General features: G+C 41.8%; 1 protein-coding gene across 1 annotated transcript in view; it reads left to right on the top strand.

Annotated features, from left to right (window-relative positions):
• The window catches only part of LOC117515755 (collagen alpha-1(XXVIII) chain-like), an 88,276-nt gene that overhangs the window by 2,593 nt on the left and 62,932 nt on the right, over nt 1-22,751 (top strand). The window contains 11 exon segments of the mRNA XM_034176465.1: nt 3,261-3,281; nt 3,365-3,427; nt 4,208-4,261; nt 4,375-4,419; nt 10,724-10,750; nt 11,166-11,210; nt 11,456-11,500; nt 17,137-17,190; nt 18,284-18,352; nt 18,443-18,511; nt 21,062-21,130. Coding sequence (XP_034032356.1) covers nt 3,261-3,281; nt 3,365-3,427; nt 4,208-4,261; nt 4,375-4,419; nt 10,724-10,750; nt 11,166-11,210; nt 11,456-11,500; nt 17,137-17,190; nt 18,284-18,352; nt 18,443-18,511; nt 21,062-21,130 — 561 coding nt within the window.

The following is a 22,751-nucleotide window of genomic DNA, read 5'->3' as shown; positions in this document are numbered from 1 at the left end:
AACCTACTACTATTTCCAACCATTACTGTAGTATATACTATAAGTAAGCAAGAGAGTAGTAGGGACACAATTCAGATGCAGTACCTCCATACAAACGTATGCACAAAAAAAGTTTATTTTGCTACAGCAGACTGATTAAATTAGTCCTGATACTTAATAAAAGTATATCTAAACGATGCCAAGCCTAGACACTGCAACTGTTTTCATGTATGTTCACTATCTTCTTAGAATTTTCCCAGGAGGTTCTTGTTGTCCAGTAACCAAGCTTCAGCTGTATCATGGGACATTGTAGTGTAGCTTGTTTGCACACTACGGAGGAAGTAGATCATCTACGTACTTTTCAGCTACTACTAAATACCTGCTGAGTATTTGGATACCCTACTAACCGTGACATGCGGCTTTATGCCCACTACATAAGCTAGTATGACTATTTAGATGTAGCCTAGACCGGAACATTCATTCTTCTGCAAAGGTATCACCATCTTCAAAGACCTTGACTCCGTAGCATCAACTAGGAAACGTATTTCTATTTTTAGTTATTATGACATCAGTGACTGGCGTTCCTTCCGCTGACTGTTGGTGAGTTTCCACAAAGATTATTAGAGCATGTGCTGCTCTGCAATGTCTTGGAGAAACAGCCTGCTTTTTCGGCTTCAACATATGTTTTGCATTAAATCTCTTTGTGGGAAAATCAGGTGCAGTGAAGAAGTCCACCAGGATCGCTCATATATGCTGCATCATCTGAGAACCACTTCAAGCTCTGGCTTACTGTTGACACAGGTGCTTCACATCCAGATATGATGAAGGGTATCTACACATCTGACACAGGAGTGCGGACTGGATTAGCTGAGCATTGATCACATTTAACTTGACAGCTTGTATTCGACAGCCCAGCAGCAGTCAGCTTCCAACCAGACTTTCATCTTACTGCCCGGTTACGGGCAGCATCTGTATGTCATAAGCACGTGCCCCTGTCCCAGCTAAGGAGCCATCTTTTACCTCTGGTGTGCCTTCGTCTCAGTGTTTCACTGCATTGGTCGTTTTATTGAGGATGGACCGTCTACGCTGACTTCAGACACCCTTCCCTAGTCATGCAGAAACGTCCCCTGAGATTAAGAGGGGCTCTTTTACTAATCATTGCATGTGGTTTGGGTTTAGCCTTGGTGGAATTTCAGCCATGCTGCCTTCTGTGGTCAGCTTTCATGTTAGGACAAAAGAAACCCGTGGGGGGGAAAACTGGAGCTTTGGAAAGATGTGAGTGAAAATGTGAGGAACTCTAGGATGGTGAAAGCTCCAACTGCGGTATCTGTAACCTGGAACAGTCCTTATCGCGTTATTCACTTCATTTGTACCGCTTGGGTCAAAAGGGCCCTGAGGGCTTTCATTATACCCGAGATGTCTGCCTGGACTTTCTTCTTTATCTCTTTCTGTCTATCCAACACATCACAGACATACCATTTGTGGAAAAAAATTATTTTTTTAATTTTATATTTCAGCATCTTTGGATACACTACAAGGTTAATGAAGCTCAAGGTTTTACTTCTCTTTACTGTGGAAAATGTCACAGGAAATTAAGCTTCACTTTCAAAACAGTTCTGGCTAGGATATTAGCTCATGGTCATAGTCTGATTTTTGACCTACTTGTTGTAGCTCAGATTTCACAGGAAATGACATTGATGCTGTTTTTATAATCAAATTTTACTTATCAAATTGCACATGCTTATGCATTTTTGGGAAAGTGCAATGTCATTGAACCGCAAGGTCATACATCTGTTTTTGACCTACTTTCTGCTATTGGTCAGGTGTCACAGGAAATGAGGTTCATGCATTTTTTTTTATTAATTTTTTTAATTAAGCTTTACTTTTCAAATCCTTTTTGTATAAACACCTGGGATCACACAGACTGGGATCCTTCTGAACATCAAGGTCTTACTCCTGTTTTGACCTGCATTTGCTGAAACAGACATTACAGATGATCACGCTAAAGCTTCTTTTTTTATAAACTTCACTTTCTAAATCCCTCATATTTAAGCATTTTTAGATTTACAAGAATACAACTGAATCTCAAGGTTGCTCTCCTGTTTTTGACCTACTTGAATTATATTAATGCTTTTTAAAAAATAAATTAATCTTTGGGAATACTTCATAGTTAAGCATCTGTGGATGAACTAGTACAGTTTGGAGCTCAAGTTCTTTCTCCTGTTTTGACTGACTTTTTGTTAGGCCCAATATCACACAGTGATATTAATGTGTATGTTTAAATGAAACTTCACTTTTCAAATTCCAGATTTAAGCATTTTTAAACTAGAATGCAATTGTAGCTCATTTTATTTGACTCACTCTTTGTTGTTGGTCAAGTGTTATCCATGTTTATGTTCTTTTTAAAATCAAGCTTAATTAATTAAATTCTCTATTTTAAGCATATCTGCATTAACTAGAATGCTGTTGAAGCTCAAGTTCATGCTTCTATCTTTCAATTTTTATCAGGTTCAAGGTAAATTTTGCTGCTCTGTCTTCTAAAAACAGAAACCTTGTTTTTGTAAATCTCCTTTAACTGTGTGTGTATGTAAATTATATTATTAATGAAGCTCAAGGTCGTGACACTGAGTTGGTGTATCATTTTTAATTTTGATGAATTATTCACAGAATTTACCATATGATGTAGATCTCTTGCACTGTTTCTGGATCTTTTGAAGGCATTTGATACTGTGGATCACGGCCTCTTGTTAGAAGTTATTTACAAACATGGTGTCTCCACACATGGTGTCTCCACGCTGTCTCTTCGTTTGCAGACTATTTAGCAAGTAGGGCACAGTGCATTCAGATGGCTGGTGTTAATTCCACCTTCCTTGTGGTCAAGAAAGGTGTTCCTCAGGGCTCAGATTTAGGAACCATTTTGCTCATAATTTATACTACTGATCTGTGTGCAAACCTATCAAATGCCTTCTATCATCTTTATGCTGATGACACTGTAATCTATTGTTGTTCAAACTCAGTGACAGGCATATGAATTTTTGCAGTCCACTTTTGATGTAGTGCAGTGTCGTCTGGAGAAATTCAAACTGATCTTGAATGCAGAAAAATCCAAAATAATGTTTTCCTCAAAGTCACATATTTGCACTGTAATGTAATGTTTGCACTTGGTATTGTAAATTATTTGGTATTTAGAATTTTTCACATATATCACCATATTTCCTTTATGATGTGCTTTGTGATGGCTTAAACAGAATCTTGACATTCTTGTGTGTCTTTTTCTACAGACTGAGTTGGCAGATGAAGGGGTGAGCACTGGAGATGCAATATTTATGCACATCTTGATTTGTGTATGCAAATGAACCATCTGACTGTTCTATTGTGTTTGAAGTGTCCTTTGGCCCAGAGCATCTGTGCATGTGAGAAGGGTGAGCGAGGTCCCAGCGGCCCTCCTGTGAGTATCCCATGTAGCTGGTATTTGCCCGCCTCTGGTGCATGCTTTAAGATCACATCTGTCTTTGGAAACCACATCTATTTTTCTTCTTCTGCCCCAGTGCACAACTACCTTTGAAGTTTTGTTATGTGCAACAGAGTCTACAAAGGCATTGTTAATGCTAACAGGCTCTATAATTGCAGGTTTTTGGGGATAGTTAGTAAATCTTGGAGTTTTGAGAAGTTGTGATTCCCTGCAGAAGTGACAGTACACCAAATGTCTCACATTCCTCTTCCACATGAGTGTGAACATGCCTGAACACATATTTACATGAGAAATCAGGAGAATCGTGGCTTTTGAAAAACTTGGTGGATTTCTCAATTCACAGGCTTTGCAGATATGAAGTTGCAAGCAACACAGTTTGCACACCAAAGCTGTGCCGAGATGTGAAACCTCCTTTTATTACTCAGACGGGTTCCATGAAAATTAGAAGCGTGGTTTTGCTTTGATCTTGTTTCATAGGATGGGGAAGAGAATAATTACCCTTTCAATCCTCGTGCTCGGAAGAAAAGCTGTTTCACATCACGGACAGTGGATGCACACTGACAGAACCAGAGTCCAGCCAAAAACAGGAAAAAAAAAAGATGAATGAAACAATCAGAACAGCCTGCAACTGTGACCACAGCATATGAGCCTGCATGAAAAGATGCAGAGGAGCCTCACAGTGTGTGCAGCAGACCCCCTGTGCCTCACCTGTGTAGACGTACTAACAGTCCAAATATGTTGCTTCTTTGACTGCAGGGTAAGAAAGGTCGACCTGGAGAGGATGGAAGCCCCGGACAGAAAGGACAGAAGGTGCTGAGCCGTTCATTACCCGTGTTTTGGTTTAAATGTGTTCAAACTAGGAGATTTGTCTTGCCAAATGAAACTAAAATTTTGCTTTTTGTTTGTTTGGTTTGTTCTTTCAGGGTGAGAATGGACTCAGTGGACTTCCTGGTCGAGAAGGATCAGAGGTGAGTGCAGGGAGATAAATCAGCTGTTTGAAACCCTTAAGGTGCCTTGACACTTGCACAAATTTGATTCCAAACTGTTGCAAGTTGCACGTGAACTGTGCGCAAATAAAATTTTGAAATCTTCAAAACTTCTGGCACGCATTCATTTTGTGAACTAATCATGAACGTTGCTCAACCTATTCGAAACCACTGCGTGTCAATCCGTGTCATTGCGTGCAGGACATCTAAATGATTATGATGAGTTGTTACATCTATAATAAACATAACTTTACAGATACATTATCTAACTCATAAGAAGGAATGAAATGCAACTGTTTTACCAATTTATTGCAATATATTATAAATAATTACCTTGGAGACAAGATTCCAAATGCGTTCTCCACTGCATGATGCACATGAGACAACCTGCAGCTGTAGATGATTTTCTGTGATTCTGGGAGCGATGAAAGAATGGTTTCATCAGCCAAATTCTGCATCATCGCCGCATCGACTACAAAATTATTATTTTGTATAGCGTGTCATCAAGCGGGACAAAGTGCGGCATCCAGAGAGGCAAAGTAGGTCGCACTGGCACAACAAATTGCACGGCAGTGCGGGGATCAAGTTTGTGCAAGTGTCAAGACACCTTTAGTCTGGAGATGAGGTCCTGTCATACCCTGTGGTGTCTGTCTATTTGCTGACATCAGTCCACCAGACTCCACAGGCGCTAATTCGACATCAGTCAGGCACCGTTGATGAAATTTTCAACATGCTTGATATTGTCGACATTCATACGAAACCGCCAACAAGAATTGAGCTCCTCTACCACCACGTCACCTCGACTAGTACACTGTTACTGCTCTGTTCCCCTTCGCCGGCCTCCAGTGGCTAACATGGGAGGCTTGAGCAGTTGACCACCTCCTCTGGATCTCTTGGGCAGAAAGAAACATGGATAAATATGAAATGTGAAGGAATATGTAGAGCCTGTCTCATCGATGCACCAGTAGCAAGTGATGTAATCGTAGAGTTACGTCAAATTTATATAAGCAATATCACCTGATGTCACAAATGTAGAGTCAAAGATCAGCTCCGCCATGTTACACTACTGCTCAGCAAAATGTGCTACCAATGCACCTGCCCTCGATGGCAAAGGTTGAACTACATCCTATAGTAAGTTACTGGACGTCCCTAAATGTTGAGCTTTGACAGTACAACGTCAAACTCCGCTGAACTACGTTGACCTGCATTGAAGACAGGAATTTTGGACCCCTTTAGCAAGCCTTCTCTGGCATTTCACAAAGATTTTGAGAATCTGCTGCATCGGGCAGTGTCAAGCCACATCACGTCATAGTGTGAATGGGCCCATATTCCTTTTATTTAAGAAGTAATTTTTGCTCCCTCAAAGCTCACAGAGAGTGACATTAATGTGAGTGCTGTATAGAACAGAGGCAGAAACTCTGACTTTTTCCCCAGTGAAAACTGGTGTTCCTCAGGGATGTGTTCTCACTCCTGCACTATTCAGTGCTTGCATGGACTGGATGTTGAGTATGGTTGTGCAAACCAGTGACTTGTGTGCTTTTGTTGGTGAATAAAGGTTTACTGACCTTCACTTCACGGATGATGCTGTGATCTTTTCAGAATCAACGGATACACTGACTGCAGCACTTGAGAAGTTGAGTGAGGAATCAGTGTGTCGGGGTTTGCAATTGTCAAGACTAAAATTCAGGCTTTTAATGACTTGATGACTCAGCCATCAGATGTGTATCTGTATGTGGTGAAAATGTTGAACTTAGGAAGACATTCACTTATCTCTGCAGTGACATTCATGTCTCTGGGTCCTCAGGTTTTGAGATCGTGAGCTTATGGAGCCATGAGGTCACTGGACAGAGGTGTTTAGTGATGTTGCTGTCTTTGCAGGAGAATGAAATTCCATGTCTTTAGGGTCCCAGTGTGTCTTGTCTTATTGTATAGTTATGAGACTTGGATGTTAACCAGTGATCCAAGATGAGGACAAGATGTCTTTAGAGAATGTCTTTCGTTGAATCCTTGGGCTCCACTGGAAATACAAGCACTAATTTAGAGAGTCTAAGATGAAGAATATCAGTTGCATTCTGAGGAAACATCAGCTTCGATACTTTGGTCATGCAGCATGTTTCTCTATGCATGATCTGGCACGCAAGTGCCTGAGTGGCTGCAGAAGGTTGGAGGAACTCCACATTTCACCTGGCTGTGGCAGATAGATGGTTAATTTAGAGATATGGGGATTGACTAGTTGTCTACCTAAGTGTTTGTCATCCAGGACTCAAGGCATTTGCATGGTGTCACGGATGTGGTGTAGCGTTACACCAGCACACACTCCCAGACTTGACTTAGCCCCCAGTGAGCTTCAGGGCCTATATCAGACTTACATCTAAGGACATGCGTAGGACTTACTTTGTCATCAAAAACCTCAGTTTGAGCATTGAGATCATCTAAACTGGTGTTACCTTCTTCCAGACTCTGGTTCTGAACCGTGGTAGAGAAACCTCTGGTTTATATGCTGAATCCGTGGCTCGTTGCAGCTGGTAACTGCCTTATCTGTCCAGGTAACTCTGATGTGTGGAGGCCGACAGACTCACATGCACAACGTAGCTTCTTACTTGAACTTGGACTTTATTTCCAAACTTCAGCAACACAGACACTCCACAGCTTCAGGCTGATCCATCCATCCATTTTCTTCCGCTTATCCTACGTCAGGTCGCAGGGGCAGCAGCTCAAGCAAAGCCGCCCAGACCTCCCGATCCACACACACCTCCCCCAGCTCCTCCGGGGGAACCCCAAGGCATTCCCAAGCCAGCTGAGAGACATAGTCCCTCCAGTGTGATCTGGGCTGATAACTAGCTGTAACTTACCTGTAACTTCTCTCAAAACTGACTGCTGCAGGCTGGACATGCACTTGCATTGCCAACACCGAAAAAAGAACCTGCACCTCCGGTCCCACTCATAACACTCAGATAAAAAAAAAAACAACCACACACACACACACACACACACACACACACACACACACACACACACACACTGCACAATGGAGGAGGTGCTTAAGAGCACTTCATTTCCCATAATGCAACACAGCTTTATGCATACATTACCCACAAGGCCTACCTCTTAAAGTGACAGGCTAAGTCTGTAACACTACCCCCCACTCTGGATGATGAGTAGGCCCTTAACATCACTCCAGCACACTTATGATACTGAAAAAGAAATACAGAACATTATACAAGGGCTGTCAATAAAGTATAGGTCCTTTTTATTTTTTTCAAAAACAATATGGATTTCATTCATATGTTTTTACGTCAAACATGCTTGAACCCTCGTGCGCATGCGTGAGTTTTTCAACGCCTGTCGGTGACGTCATTCGCCTGTGAGCACTCCTTGTGGGAGGAGTCGTCCAGCCCCTCGTCGGAATTCCTTTGTCTGAGAAGTTGCTGAGAGACTGGCGCTTTGTTTGATCAAAATTTTTTCTAAACCTGTGAGGCACATCGAAGTGGAAACGGTTCGAAAAATTAAGCTGGTTTTCGGTGAAAATTTGAACGGCTGATGAGAGATTTTGAGGTGATACTGTCGCTTTAAGGACTTCCCACGGAGCGGGACGTCGTGCAGCGGTCCCAGGCGCCATCGTCAGCCTGTTTCAAGCTGAAAACCTCCACATTTCAGGCTCTATTGATCCAGGACGTCATGAGAGAACAGAAGTTTCAGAAGAAGTCGGTTTCAGCATTTTATCTGGATATTCCACTGTTAAAGGAGATTTTTTTAATGAAAGACGTGTGGACGGTCCGCGCATCGGGACGCAGCCGGCGCGGTGCGGCGGCACAGGAAAAACACCTCCATGTTGATAACCATTTGTAAAATCCAGGCGGCTTTTGATGGCTTTCAGTGGAGTGAGTATCTGAGAAATTGTTTAACAGCTGGGCATGTTCCAACTTGTCCTTAAGGCTTCCAACAGAGGTGTTTTTCCTGTGGCGGGCGCGCTGCGGCTACGAGCCGACGCTGCAATCCGTTCTGCTGGCAGTCCTTGAATGGATGAGCCTCAAGTCAACTTGTGGTGAATGGAGAATGTCCACAAAATGTTACATAACAGCAAGCTGCACATCCTTCACTCTTACAACTGTGTGACAAAGTGTCGATAGCTCAACAAGTGCACACATACAGTACAAAGAGGATAATATGGCAAGCAACAGATAATTTCAACATCATGGTGGGGTTATTTTATGCATTTAAGACCCCCCCAAAAAAGAAATAATTAACCAGCATCCCCATCTCAAATGGGAAAAGCCCAAATCAAATTCTTTCTCCTCTCCATTAAGCAGTTACTTATGCACAAGAGGTGAGAACAGCAACATACAGCTCCTCAGTGTCTATGTTACTCAAAATTTAGCTTCAGCACTAAGAAAAACAAAAATAATAAACAAAATAAGAATTTAGCTTATAAATACTTCAGGTTAAACCTTCATAAACATTTGAACTCCCCAAAGATTCACAACATCATTTTAGAACATTTTAGGGACTTTTTTTTTAGTGACTCACTCAGTCGCCCAACCAGTCTGGTGCTCTACATACCCTCTGAGGTCTTGAAGAAGGAACAGAATTCAGAAGGGAACCACCGATAGGGCCCTCGGCAGCAGGTGGGTCGTCAGCCTGGTCCACGTGAGGCTGAATAGAGTGGTCATGAGGCCAGCTGTTGTTTGGTGAAGCTGTTGGCAAAGAACTGGAACCACTGACAGCATCCACCGCAAAATCCTCCGGCTCAGCTGGAGCATCCCAGAGGTTGAAGGGACTGATGTCTGCATCTGACATGTCTGTATCAAGTGAGGGGGGTGGCACCTCGACTGGGGCCAGCGCGCCCAGGACGTGGAAGACCCAGCTGTTGTCCAGTGGAGTCCTGGAGTGGTAAGGCTTTAGCTTGTCGTGATGGACAACTTTGCCGTTGGACTTTGGACTCTTCTGAATACGGTAGACTAAGTCATCCAGCAGGGCCACAACAAAGTAGGGGCCCTCGTAGGCAGGCAGGAACTTCCACACTTTGTTCTTCATTCTCTTGGTGTCTTTGATCAGGTGCCATACTGCAGCGTCAACTTCATACTGTTGTTGACAGATCTTTTTGTCGTACTGCCGCTTTGCACTCTCAGCAGCTTTCCCCAGGCCTTCTCTTGCCAACTGGTGGGTGAGCTCCAACCATTCTCTGAGCTGCAGGACAAATTGGGGGCAGTACTGATGTAGCGGAGGGCCTGCAACTAGATCAGCAGGTTCCATGATCTCCCGCCCAATAAGCATCATGTTCGGGGTTAGACCTGTGGAGCTGTGTTTGGTCCCACGATAGGCCATGACTGCATATGGGATCCTAACATCCCAGTCCCAGTGACATCTCTCTGACTTGGTGGCAAGTATTTTCTGTATAGTGGCATTAAAACGCTCTACCTGCCCATCAGACTGGGGAAGAAACAGCAATTGCAAGTTCACACATCCCCTGGAAAACAGCTGACTCAAAGTTGGTGCCCTGATCGCTGTGTAGAGACTGTGGAGTGCCATACCCGCACACCCATTCAGAAACTATCTTCTTGGCCACTGTTGATGCCTGCTTGTTGGGGACTGGATAAACTTCAACCCATTTACTGAACTAGTCCTGCGCAACCAGGACGAAACGGTTGTGTCTCTCTGTCTCATTTAAGGGCCCATCAAATCAACAGTGATTCTCTCCATGGGAGCACCTACTCGTACTGTGCCCATGGCTGCCTGGGGTGTTTTCTTAGGGCATGCTTTTGCAGCACAACTGGTGCAGTGCAGCACCACAGAGTCACATCATCTCTCATGTTGTACCAGTAATACCAAGCTTTGAGGCGTGCCAGAGTCTTTTCCGCTCTGAAGTGGCCACCAACCGCACCCTCGTGTAATTGTTCCATCACAGAGTTACGGAATGTGCGAGGCACCAAAACCTGTGGGTAAAATACTTTCCCCTCACTGCAGTAGAATTTCCTCAGCAGGACCCCGTCTTTCAAATACCGGTCCTTCAGGCACATCTAACTGAGAGGAGGCCCTGGGAAGGATCCAGGACACGCTGGAGAGATTATGTTTCCCAGCTGTCTGGGGAACACCTCTGTATCCCCTGCAAGAGTTTGAGGGCTTGGCTGAAGACAGGGAAGTCTCCTGTGGTTTCCAAGTATAGTGTCAAGTAAAATCCATTTTTATTGATTTATTGCTGTACATAGAAAGATGTGCTTTGTTTGATGGTGTGTGTGTGATGGTGTTTGGGCTCCTGACCTAACAATGTGTTGTTTTGTACACACAGGGAAAGCCCGGATACAAAGGAGAGAAGGTACTGTATGGATTCTGCTTGAAAGTCTCTCAATGTCCCCACAGGTTTGAATCCTATAGAAGAAAACACTGTGAAAGGCTGTTTTCTCTCGATCAGTTCATTATTGTGTTGTGTTTTATTGAAGCGATTTCTTCTTTTTCTTCTGTTGAATTTAACGTCAAGTTTGTATACAGCTATTGTTAGATCATGACGTTGAATATCAACCCTGTATGAGTGCCACAATAAAAATCCCACGTCAGTAGTTGTTGCAGGTCAAAAGAGTTCCGGGGTGGAATACTAAAGCCTTTCATCGCTCCAAAGACTGGACTTGGAAATTCCTCCCTTTTTATAGGAAATGCATGATATTTCAATAGAAGTGAGAAATTATACCACATTTAAGACCTCACTAAACTGCCTTTTTCTGCTTTTCTTACAGGGAGAGAGAGGAGAGTGTGGCACTCCTGGTGTTAAGGGAGACAGAGTATGTTGAGCTTAAAAGTCGCGATAACCCAAAACAAACCCAAATTCAGGTTCAATTTTCTGTTGCAGTTTTATTGTCAGTGTTTCAGTTTTCACTTAGTGATGCAGTGCAATAAACCCAGCCTGAACTCATGCACTTTTCTAGTAAAATAGGAATCACTGATCTTTATAAGTTGATACAATTGTGTCAACTCCATACGTTAATACCTACATGTTCCTCATTTGCATTTTAATTATTTTTTCAAGGGCCCTGAAGGCGGGGCTGGGCCAAGGGGAGACCGTGGACCTCAGGTATAGCTGGCGGTTTTATCTATCTATCTATCTATCTATCTATCTATCTATCTATCTATCTATCTATCTATCTATCTATCTATCTATCTATCTATCTATCTATCTATCTATCTATCTATCTATCTATCTATCTATCTATCTATCTATCTATCTATCTATCTATCTATCTATCTATCTATCTATCTATCTATCTATCTGTCTGTCTGTCTGTCTGTCTGTCTGTCTGTCTGTCTGTCTGTCTGTCTGTCTGTCTGTCTGTCTGTCTGTCTGTCTGTCTGTCTGTCTGTCTGTCTGTCTGTCTGTCTGTCTATCTATCTATCTATCTATCTATCTATCTATCTACACACGCATTTATATGCAGTACCAGTTAAAAATTTCCAGTCAACTACAAACCACCAAATATTGGTGCAATCTTAAAGACTGTAAAACAGCTAAGATACGGGAACATTGCAGGAATGTGAAGGTAAACCAGGGGTGAACCGAGATCTACTTTTAAAGTTGACAGTGTATCGAGATCTACAGTAGTGTTCAGAATAATAGTAGTACTATGTGACTAAAAAGATTAATCCAGGTTTTGAGTATATTTCTTATTGTTACATGGGAAACAAGGTACCAGTAGATTCAGTAGATTCTCACAAATCCAACAAGACCAAGCATTCATGATATGCACACTCTTAAGGCTTTGAAATTGGGCTATTAGTAAAAAAAAGTAGAAAAGGGGGTGTTCACAATAATAGTAGTGTGGCATTCAGTCAGTGAGTTCGTCAATTTTGCGGAACAAACAAGTGTGAATCAGGTGTCCCCTATTTAAGGATGAAGCCAGCACCTGTTGAACATGCTTTTCTCTTTGATAGCCTGAGGAAAATGGGATGTTCAAGACATTGTTCAGAAGAACAGCGTAGTTTGATTAAAAAGTTGATTGGAGAGGGGAAAACTTATACGCAGGTGCAAAAAATTATAGGCTGTTCATCTACAATGATCTCCAATGCTTTAAAATGGACACAAAAAAAAACAGAGATGTGTGGAAGAAAATGGAAAACAACCATCAAAATGGATAGAAGAATAACCAGAATGGCAAAGGCTGACCCATTGATCAGCTCCAGGATGATCAAAGACAGTCTGGAGTTACCTGTAAGTGCTGTGACAGTTAGAAGACGCCTGTGTGAAGCTAATTTATTTGCAAGAATCCCCCACAAAGTCCCTCCGTTAAATAAAAGACATGTGCAGAAGAGGTTACAATTTGCCAAAGAACACATCAACTGGCCTAAAGAGAAATGGAGGAATATTTTGTGCACTGATGAGAGTAAAATTGTTCTTTTTGGGTCCAAGGGCTGCAGACAGTTTGTGAGACGACCCCCAAACTCTGAATTCAAGCCACAGTTCACAGTAAAGACAGTGAAGCATGGTGGTGCAAGCATCATGATATGGGCATGTTTCTCCTACTATGGTGTTGGGCCTATATATCGCATACCAAGTATCATGGATCAGTTTGGATATGTCAAAATACTTGAAGAGCTCATGTTGCCTTATGCTGAAGAGGACATGCTCTTGAAATGGATGTTTCAACAAGACAATGACCCCAAGCACACTAGTAAACGAGCAAAATCTTGGTTCCAAACCAACAAAATTAATGCCTCACAGATGTGAAGAAATCATGAAAAGCTGTGGTTATACAACTAAATACTAGTTTAGTGATTTACAGGATTGCTAAAAAAGCAGTTTGAACATAATAGTTTTGAGTTTGTATCATCAACAGCAGATACTACTATTATTGTGAACACCCTCTTTTCTATTTTTTTTATTAATAGCCCAATTTCATAGCCTTAAGAGTGTGCATATCATGAATGCTTGGTCTTGCTGGATTTGTGAGAATCTACTGAATCTACTGGTACCTTGTTTCCCATGTAACAATAAGAAATATACTCAAAACCTGGATTAATCTTTTTAGTCACATAGCACTACTATTATTCTAAACACTACTGTACCAAGCCTTATCGAACGCCATAGCGTAGCGGCGATTTATTGTGCACCAATATAATAACATAATTTCCTGGCACAAAGATAACGTTTTAACAATAATAATGCATTATTGAAGTAAATGTGCAAAGAATAAGCACAAGCAGGCTTAGGACTGGCCTGTAACAACACAGTGAAATAAATAAGAAAGGCTAAATCCAAATGGTAAATGGTCTGCATTTATATAGTACTTTTCCATCTGCATCAGACGCTCAAAGTGCTTTACAAATAATGCCTCACATTTACCCCGATGTCAGGGTGCTGCCATACAAGGTGCTCAATACACATCGGGAGCAATAGGGGATTAAAGACCTTGCCCAAGGGCCCTTCATGATTTTTCAGTCAGACTGGGGTTTGAACCAAGGATCTTCTGGTCTCAAGCCCAACACCTTAACCACTAGACCATCACCTCCAAAAGCTGTTCATATTCAGCATGGTTTAAATGTTTCAGAATTTTTTTTAAATTTTGGGCAACAATTCATTAAACCGTTCCAGAAATTTACCTCTGCTGAGCCACCTAACATCTGTGCAGCAGTCCTGCAGCTGCACATGGAATAACGAAAAAATCAATAAAATAAAATAAAACCACAAACACTGTCATCTTTAACAAAAGCAGGAAATCACAGTATTAATAGTCACAGTTTATCTCTGTATTATATTTATAAACTGTTACAGAAACGACTCACCTGTGTCACTTTTGTAAACATTACACAAAATGAACACACAAATACAATAAAATAAAATAAAATCTCACACAGTCATCATCTTTAACAAAAGCAGTAAATCACAGAATTAATAGTCACAGGTTAACTGAGCTAACAGCTCACTATTTGTGTTCACAAACACAACAAATGCACAAAAAATAAATAAAAATACTGACTTTTGAAATGTGTACATACTGTTTTTGTGCACAGTGGAACTTATTTCAGCTCTTTAAGATATTATGTTGCTTCAAAAACTTTTTTTCTCATTTTAATTTTTTTCTCCTCTGCACCCTGCACCATAGAAGAAGAAGAGCCCTCTTCTTTTATCATGTTTAACGGCAGTCGAGTTCCTTATTGGTGCAGTGCTGCCACCTTCTGCATCAATCTGTTATAGCAGCACTGTCCTTTACAGCACCAGTGTCATGCGATCGACTGGAACTTAGCTGTCGATCGTGATCTACTGGTTGGCCACTCCAGAGGTAAATGTTTCCGAGTGGGTGGAGATGCTGTTCTCCTGGGTCCTGGCTAGCGAATAAAGGTTTACTGGCCTTGACTTGGTGGATGATGCTGTGATCTTTGCTGTATCAGTGGATACTCTGATGGCAGCAGAATCTCACTGAGGAATTTGACTGTGTTGGTTTGTGAGTAAGATCCAGCCTTCCACTGATTTTTTGGACTCAACCATCAGATGTGTATCTGTATGAGTCTTGAACTTGTAGAGACATTCACTTGTCTCAGTAGTGACATTCATGTCTCTGAGTCTTCAGCCTTTGAGATTGGTAGACAGCAGGGAAAAGCTTGTAGAGTCATGATGTCACTCGACAGAGCTGTTTGGCGATGCCAACACCTTTGCGGGAGAATGAAGTTCCAAGTATTTAGAGTTCTGGTGCTTCATGTCTTAATGCATAGTTGTGAAACTTGACAATAACCAGTGACTTAAGGTAAGACTCTTCAGGGGATCTGTGGGTACCACTGGAATGACTGTCAGCATCGACTATGACATGTTGGCCATGTGGTATGCTTCTCTGGGCATGATCCAGTATGCAGGTGCCAAAGTGTTGATATCCCCAGTGGCTGGAGAAGGTGAAGGTGATGTTATCTAGACATGGGGATGGATCACCAGTTCCCCAAGTGGTTGTCACTAAAGGCCAAAGACATTTCTGGTGTGTGGTATATGTCATGACCTAAGGCACTTGCACCTGCTCCTAGACTTGAAATGATGTAATACACTGTGAACGTATTCACAGCAATTCACTTTTTCCACATTTTTTTTATGTTACAGCACTTATTGCAAAATGGAGTAAATTATTTTTTTCCGTGAAACATCTACACACAATACCCCATAATGACAATGTAAAAAACTTTTTAAAGATTTTTGCAAATTTCTTAAAAAAATGAAATCATTTGTACATAAGTATTCACAGCCTTTGCCATGAAACTCAAAACTGAACTCAGGTGCATCCTGTTTCCACTGATCATCCTTGAGATGTTTCTACAGCTTAGCTGGAGTCCACCTGGGGTAAATGAACTTGATCGGACATGATTTGTAAAGGCACACACCTGTCTGACAGTGCATGTCAGAGCACAAACCAAGCATGAAGTCAAAGAATTGTTTGTAGACCCCTGAAACAGGATTGTCTTAAAGTACAAATCATTCAAAAAATTTCAGCTGCTTTGAAGGTCCCAATGAGCACAGTGACCTCCATCATACATAAATGGAAGAAGTTTGGATCCACCAGGACTCTTCTGACTGCCCATCTATACTGAGTGGTCGGGAGAGATGGGCCTTAGTCAGGGAAGTGACCAATGTCCCGATGGTCACTCTGTCAGAGATCCATCATTCCTCTGTGGAGAGAGGAGAACCTTCCAAACAGACAACCATCTCTACAGCAATCCACCAAACAAGCCTGTATGGTAGAGTGGCCAGACAGAAGCCACTCCTCAGTACGAGGCACACAGAAGCCTACCTGGAGTTGGCCAAAAGGTACCTGAAGGACTCTCAAACCAAGAGAAACAAAATTCTTTGGTCTGATGAAAAATATTGAACTCTTAGGTGTGAATCCCAGGCATCATGTTTGGATTAAACCCGGCACATCCCTACAGTGAAGCATGGTGGTGGCAGCATCATGCTGTGGGGATGTTTTTCAGCAGCAGGAACTGGGAGACTAGTCAGGATTGAGGGAAAGATGAATGCAGCAATGAACAGAGACATCCTGGATGAAAACCTGTTCCAGAGCGCTCTTGACCTCAGACTGGGGCGACGGTTCATCTTTCAGCAGGACAATGACCCTAAGCACACAGTCAAGATATCAAAGGAGTGACTTCAGGACAACTCTGTGAATGTCCTTGAGTGGTCCAGCCAGAGTCTAAACCTGAATCTGATTGAACATCTCTGGAGAGATTTGAAAATGGCTGTGCACCGATGCTCCCCATCCAGCCTGATGGAGCTTGAGAGGTGCTGCAAAGAGGAATGGACAAAACTGGCCAAAGATAGGTGCACCAAGCTTGTGTTATCATATTCAAGAAGACCTGAGGCTGTAATTTCTGCCAAAGGGGCATCAACAATGTATTGAGCAAAGTGCGTGAATACTTGTGTACATGTGATTTCTTAGTTTTGTTTTTTAATAAATATGCAAAATTTAAAAAAACTTTTTCATGTTATTGTGGGGTGTTGTGAGTAGAATTTTGAGGGAAAAAAAAATTAATTTCATCCATTTTGTGATAAGGCTGTAACATAACAAAATGTGGAAAAAGTGCTGTGAATATTTTCTGGATGCACGGTAGGAGGATGAAATTATATCTCTCTATTCCACCTGTTCTTTAAAGTAGACACGGCAAAGTCACAACCATGACATTTGATTCCAATATATATACAATTAAAAACTGGTGTAACATTACCATTTTGCCCACATGCAGGGTATGGCTGGTCCACACGGTGATATCGGCCCTGAAGGTCCAATGGGCAAAAAAGTAAGTATTCCCAAATCTTGCTACATTTGTCACTGTTGGCATATTTTAAGAACACACACACAAAAAGAGAGTCTGATAAGGTTCTGAAGTCACTTTGTGCCAAAGAGAGTCATGCCCTTTTCTCAGAACAAACACATAGATCAAATGTGACTCTCATTCTCAAATCCAGATGCATATCTCAAAGATAGCATGGCTGAAGCATATGGGCTGCAACGTTTTGGGCCTGCTTTGAATTATTTTGCAGCTTTGTGAAAGCGTGTCCCCGTCAGCTCTTTCATCTGCACAAATAGAATGTTACTCAAGATCAGGCAGAGGTGAGAAACAAAATGTGCTTTAAACGTTCACAGAATTCTCTTCCACTCATATGTTACAGCCACAAAGAGACTTTCTCATGAGACGACTCTGGTGACCAGACCTTTGGACAGACGTTCCTCACATACATGATTATGAGCCGTCATGGTCGGAGTATTTGAAGCGGTTCTGAAACACCACGTCTGTTATTACCTTGTCAGCTAGTTTGTGTGTTCCTGCTTTTTAAAGTCCCCCCACCCCAATTCTGTAGCTGCCAATAGCGCCGTGAGGCCGCACTCCTCTCCAAGTGTTCCCTGCTTAATTATTTTGGAAGAATGTCTGCCTGTCATCCTATATCACCTGAATAGCAGACTAATGTCTGGCTTTAAGTATTGTTCCAACTTGCCTGAAAGAGCAGCGGAAAGAAAGGGAGGAAAAAGCTGTGACGGTATGCAGCTGCTAATATTTCACGCCTTCTTTATGTTTCTGCTGTGACTCGCCACCCCACCCACCCACCGCCACCGCCGCGCACTCAGGCTGTGATTTACAGCTTCCATGTGAAAAATACCATTCTTTACAACATAAGTGTTGATTGCAAGTACAGTACGTTTGAAAGCTCTTTTAGAACCAGAGGTGTTAGGGGAAGGAAAAGAGACACCGTTTGGGTGTTCAAAGAAGGAAAGAAGTGTGGAACTTTTAAACTGTCGCCTTATGAGCTGTGTCATCCCAGGACCCATAAATTAGACCAGCAAAGTCAGATGTGTGTTGTTTTTACATGTCTGTCCTTGTTTGTCTTTTATAGGGGGAACGGGGACTTCCCGGGCCACCTGGAATACAAGGGGAAACAGGGATTGGCTTGCCAGGACCCAAGGTGAACTTTGCCACACTACTGTGTTGGAAAATAACATCAGGAAAGCCTCGACGTATGTCTGACCTTGTTGTCGTGCTCGATTGTCCACAGGGTGATGTTGGATTCATGGGGCAACTGGGGCCTCCGGGTCCTCCGGGGATTGGCGAGGCAGGACCACCGGTGAGTAAGGACTCATCACACCAACTGTACGTGCTGTAGCAGCATTGAAGAATGATCTAAAACTGCACCAAAGCCCAAAATATTCATGTTTGCAATCTTAAAAGTAAAGAGCTTAAAAATACTCAGTGATGCCACACCTGCATTTACTACAGATACCAGACATGGAGGTTACATGAGCTTTTTAACAGTCAAGTTCACCAACAATAAAATATATGAACTCATTTCCATAATATTACCTATGTATTTTCCTATATATTTGCATTGGACTAGAAATTTGACCTCGATCTCTGACCCTTGATCTATGACCAAGCCCAACTAAAATTAAATCACTTCTTGGCATCCATAGGACCAATGGTTGGTTTGGTTGTCCATTCGGCTGTTCCCGTTTTTGTGTTTGGGGTCGCCACAGCGGATCCAACCAGATCCGCATTGATATTTGGCACAGGTTTTACGCTGGATGCCCTTCCTGACGCAACTCCAGTGTTACCTGGAGAAACACACACAGCTGCTGGTGTTCCAAAGAGGTCTCTCATCCAAGTACTAACCAGGTCCCGCACTGCTTAGCTTCTGAGATCTGGGGGGGATCAGGCTTACACAGAGCAGATCGGCTGCCCATAGGACCAATGTACCTGCTAAATATGACTAAAATTGGATTTGGCATTTTTAAGATGACTTACTAACAAATATATACAAGGGCTTTTGGAGTAATTCTATTGTACCAGTGTCGCAGACCAAACGGTCCCCCCTAAAACTCAGTCCACCCTGCCTTCATTGTACATGCGTGGTTCGCGGATTATCCCCTTGTTTCTGCTTCAAACTACACTCCAGTCATCATCTATCTCAGTGACAGATATCTGAAGCTTTTGTGCAACAATCATTTACACATAAATTCAGTATTATTTCATCAAAAAGACGGAGGAAGCGATCAGATCGCCACAGCTACACGAGGTGCAAGCTGATGCGTTCACTGCATGTCGGTCATTTCTAGCGTCACCAAGTATCGCCTCGTTTCTGCTTAAAACAGCCTCATTTCTGCTTAAAACTGACTTTAGAATGATTTAAATGGTTTTACATTCTCATCTGATGGTTAATAATCCCATTAATCCATTTGATCGCTTTGGGTGAAGAGACTCTGTCTCAGAGCTCCGAAATCACGCATGCGCAGTGGAGGCAGTGCTGACCAATTTTAGGGGCAGATCGTTCAGTCTGTGACACCAGCATTAAATGTCCACCAAGTGGAGATACTGTTCCATTTCAAGAGCTGTGGGACACAACAATTCTGTTGCTTATAGCAGTAGATACTGAGAGAATAAAGCAATCACAAGAGTGTATGTTTTTTGTTTCAACCCTGTTTAGAGTTTGACACCAAAATGTCGCAATTTCTCCTGCAGGTGTTGAAATTTTTGAAAATAGCTGCCTCAGAATTTGGATTTAATGTAAAATTTGAAGTTACACTAAAGCACAAGTTAAAACATCGCTATTTCTGTCATGTAGTTTATCGCCAAGTAAAATTAGATTTTTGTAAGGCATTTAATGTCAGTACTGACAGTACAATGTGAAAATAAGTGAAGAAATATGGAGATGGATACAACATTTGAACTGTAACTGCATCATTGTTTGACTAAGCTACTCCGTCTAAACAAATTTAACCACCCTTGACCACAATTACAGAAATGAGTGAAATAAAAATTTCATGGAGAAGAAAAACATATACATATGGGGAAACAACATACAGTAGTGTGTCAAAGATGAGATGTGTTTCGTCTCACTAAAACTTTTTAATTAAGAAAAGCTCCCTCAATACCTAATATTTCCTCATAATAACATAATATATTATAATTTCAATCTACATTATCAATTCTACTTGCTACACTTTTCTCTTTTTAATTAAATAAGCAGTGGTGGCCACCAGAAGTATGCTTTGGAAATGTAAGAAATGGACAAACATGGTAACTGTCAGGGATAAGGAACCTTATATAAAAAAAAACACATAAGTTGAGAGCAACAGAGAAGCAAAGAAGAAGTGTCTGTTTCTGTTACAGTCGCATAAAATCCTTGCTGTGGGTTTGTGTAGAGTTGCAACTGTGTTACAGTAGTTGAGTTTTAGAATGTGACCACTTTTAAACAATACAAAAAAATAATGGTTTATGTCTCTGAATTAGCCGTTCCTGTACAGAAACAGAATTTCCCTCTTAATGACAGCCACACCTGCTCCCAATCCATCATCACTTAAACGTTCACAGGCCAGTCAGCAAGTAACATATCATAGGCAAAACAAAGTTTGTAATTAAACTGATTTGATGCATCAAATTTCATCAGATGTTAGTGTGTTTGGCCTCATTATATGTTTTTTCAGTTTGGTGAATCATGAGATAATAGCATTTATTGTTTTTGAGTTGTGTTTACAGACCAGAATAGATTAATTAAACCATGTGCCTCATTCTGTATTCACTTACTAGTATATTTTGCATGTTATCCAAAATCTAGGAATAACATAAAAATGTTTCATTTGTTCCTCCAGTGTAATTTAGAATTTTGTATTCTCCTAAGGGACCTCAAGGGCCACAGGGCATCCAAGGAGAGAGGGGCCCCATAGGAGAAGGACTCCCTGGACCAAAGGTGAGTTAGGATTGTATGTATATATATATATATATATATATATATATATATATATATATAAATTTTTTTTTTTTGGGGGGGGGGGGGGGGGGGGGGTATCATGCACCAAAACCAGATGATGGCTTTGAAGCCTCATTGCCTCATTTCATGCATCGTTCTCCTGTCCTCCTCATACCTGCACAAATCCATCTGGTCTCCAGATTCCGAGATTCAACAGCAGGAAACCAACAGTGTGTTTTGGTTAATGACGATAACAAAAGCCACATTTAATAAACCAACAAAGCAACCGCCTGTGTGACCTCATCGCATTATCTGGTTCATTGATCGTGTTCAGCAGCTGACGGGAGAACATGCCAGCGCACAGCGGAAGATGCAGAGATAAAATGGAAAATAGCCAGGATACCAAAAGCACGACGGAGTGAGTCATTCAGTCAGGAAAGAATAAGTCTGCTGCTGTGTCTGCGTTTTCTCACACACGTAGCGCACAGGTACACACATGCACGACGTTCCTCACTCCAGCCCTTCTGATTTCTTTCCTGCAACAAGGACATTTTGCTTTCACCTCCATCTGTTTGTTGGATTGTTATGTTGAGTCTTGCTTGGAAAAGATACCAGTCGATTTGGAAGAATAGCAAAGGCTGTGTATATGCTGGAAAACCCTCTGTGACATCATCCATATGTTTTCAGAACAGCTGCTTTGAAGCTCAAATTGGCAGGTCTGGATGTCACCATCCTGGCAGTCTTTAACGCTGCCTAACATCCAACCAGCCCATTAATGTGCAAAGAGGTGGAATGCTGACAAGACCTGCTTGACTTGGGCAGGATTAATGAAGCCCCAAACATGCACCCCCATCTCAGAGTTCCCAAAGGAGCTTAGACTATTACAACCCTAATTCCAATGAAGTTGGGACGTTATGTGAAATGTAAATAAAAACAGAATACAATAATTTGCAAATCCTCTTCAACCTATATTCAACTGAATACAGCACAAAGACAAAATATTTAATGTTCAAACTGATGAGCTTTATAGTTTTTGTGCAAATATTTGCTCATTTTGAAATGGATGCCTGCAACACGTTTCAAAAAAGCTGGGACAGTGGTAATAAAAGACTGGGAAAGTTGATGAATACTCAAAGAACACCTGTTTGGAACATTCCACAGGTGAACAGGTTAATTGGAAACAGGTGAGTGTTGTGATTGTGTATAAAAGAAGCATCCCCAAAAGGCTCAGTCATTCACAAGCAAAGACGGAGTGAGGATCACCACTTTGTGAACAACTGCATGAAAAAATAGTCCAACAGTTTAAGAACAATGTTTCTCAATGTTCAATTGCATGGAATTTAGGAATTCCATCATCTACAGTCCATAATACAATCAGAAGATTCACAGAACTTTCTACACGTAAGCGGCAAGGCTGAAAACCAACATTGAATGCCCGTGACCTTTGATCCCTCAGGCGGCACTGCATTAAAAACCAACATCATTGTATAAAGGATCTTACCGCGTGGGCTCAGGAACACTTCAGAAAACCATTGTCAGTTAACACAGTTCGTTGCTGCATCTACAAGTGCAAGTTAAAACTCTACCATGCAAAGCGAAAGCCATACATCAACAACATCCA

The sequence above is a fragment of the Thalassophryne amazonica genome, chromosome 1 (assembly GCF_902500255.1).
Source record: "Thalassophryne amazonica chromosome 1, fThaAma1.1, whole genome shotgun sequence".
In the NCBI taxonomy this organism is placed as follows: Eukaryota; Metazoa; Chordata; class Actinopteri; order Batrachoidiformes; family Batrachoididae; genus Thalassophryne; species Thalassophryne amazonica.
Note: the sequence above shows the minus strand (reverse complement) of the source record. Positions and strands in the feature narration are given on the sequence as shown.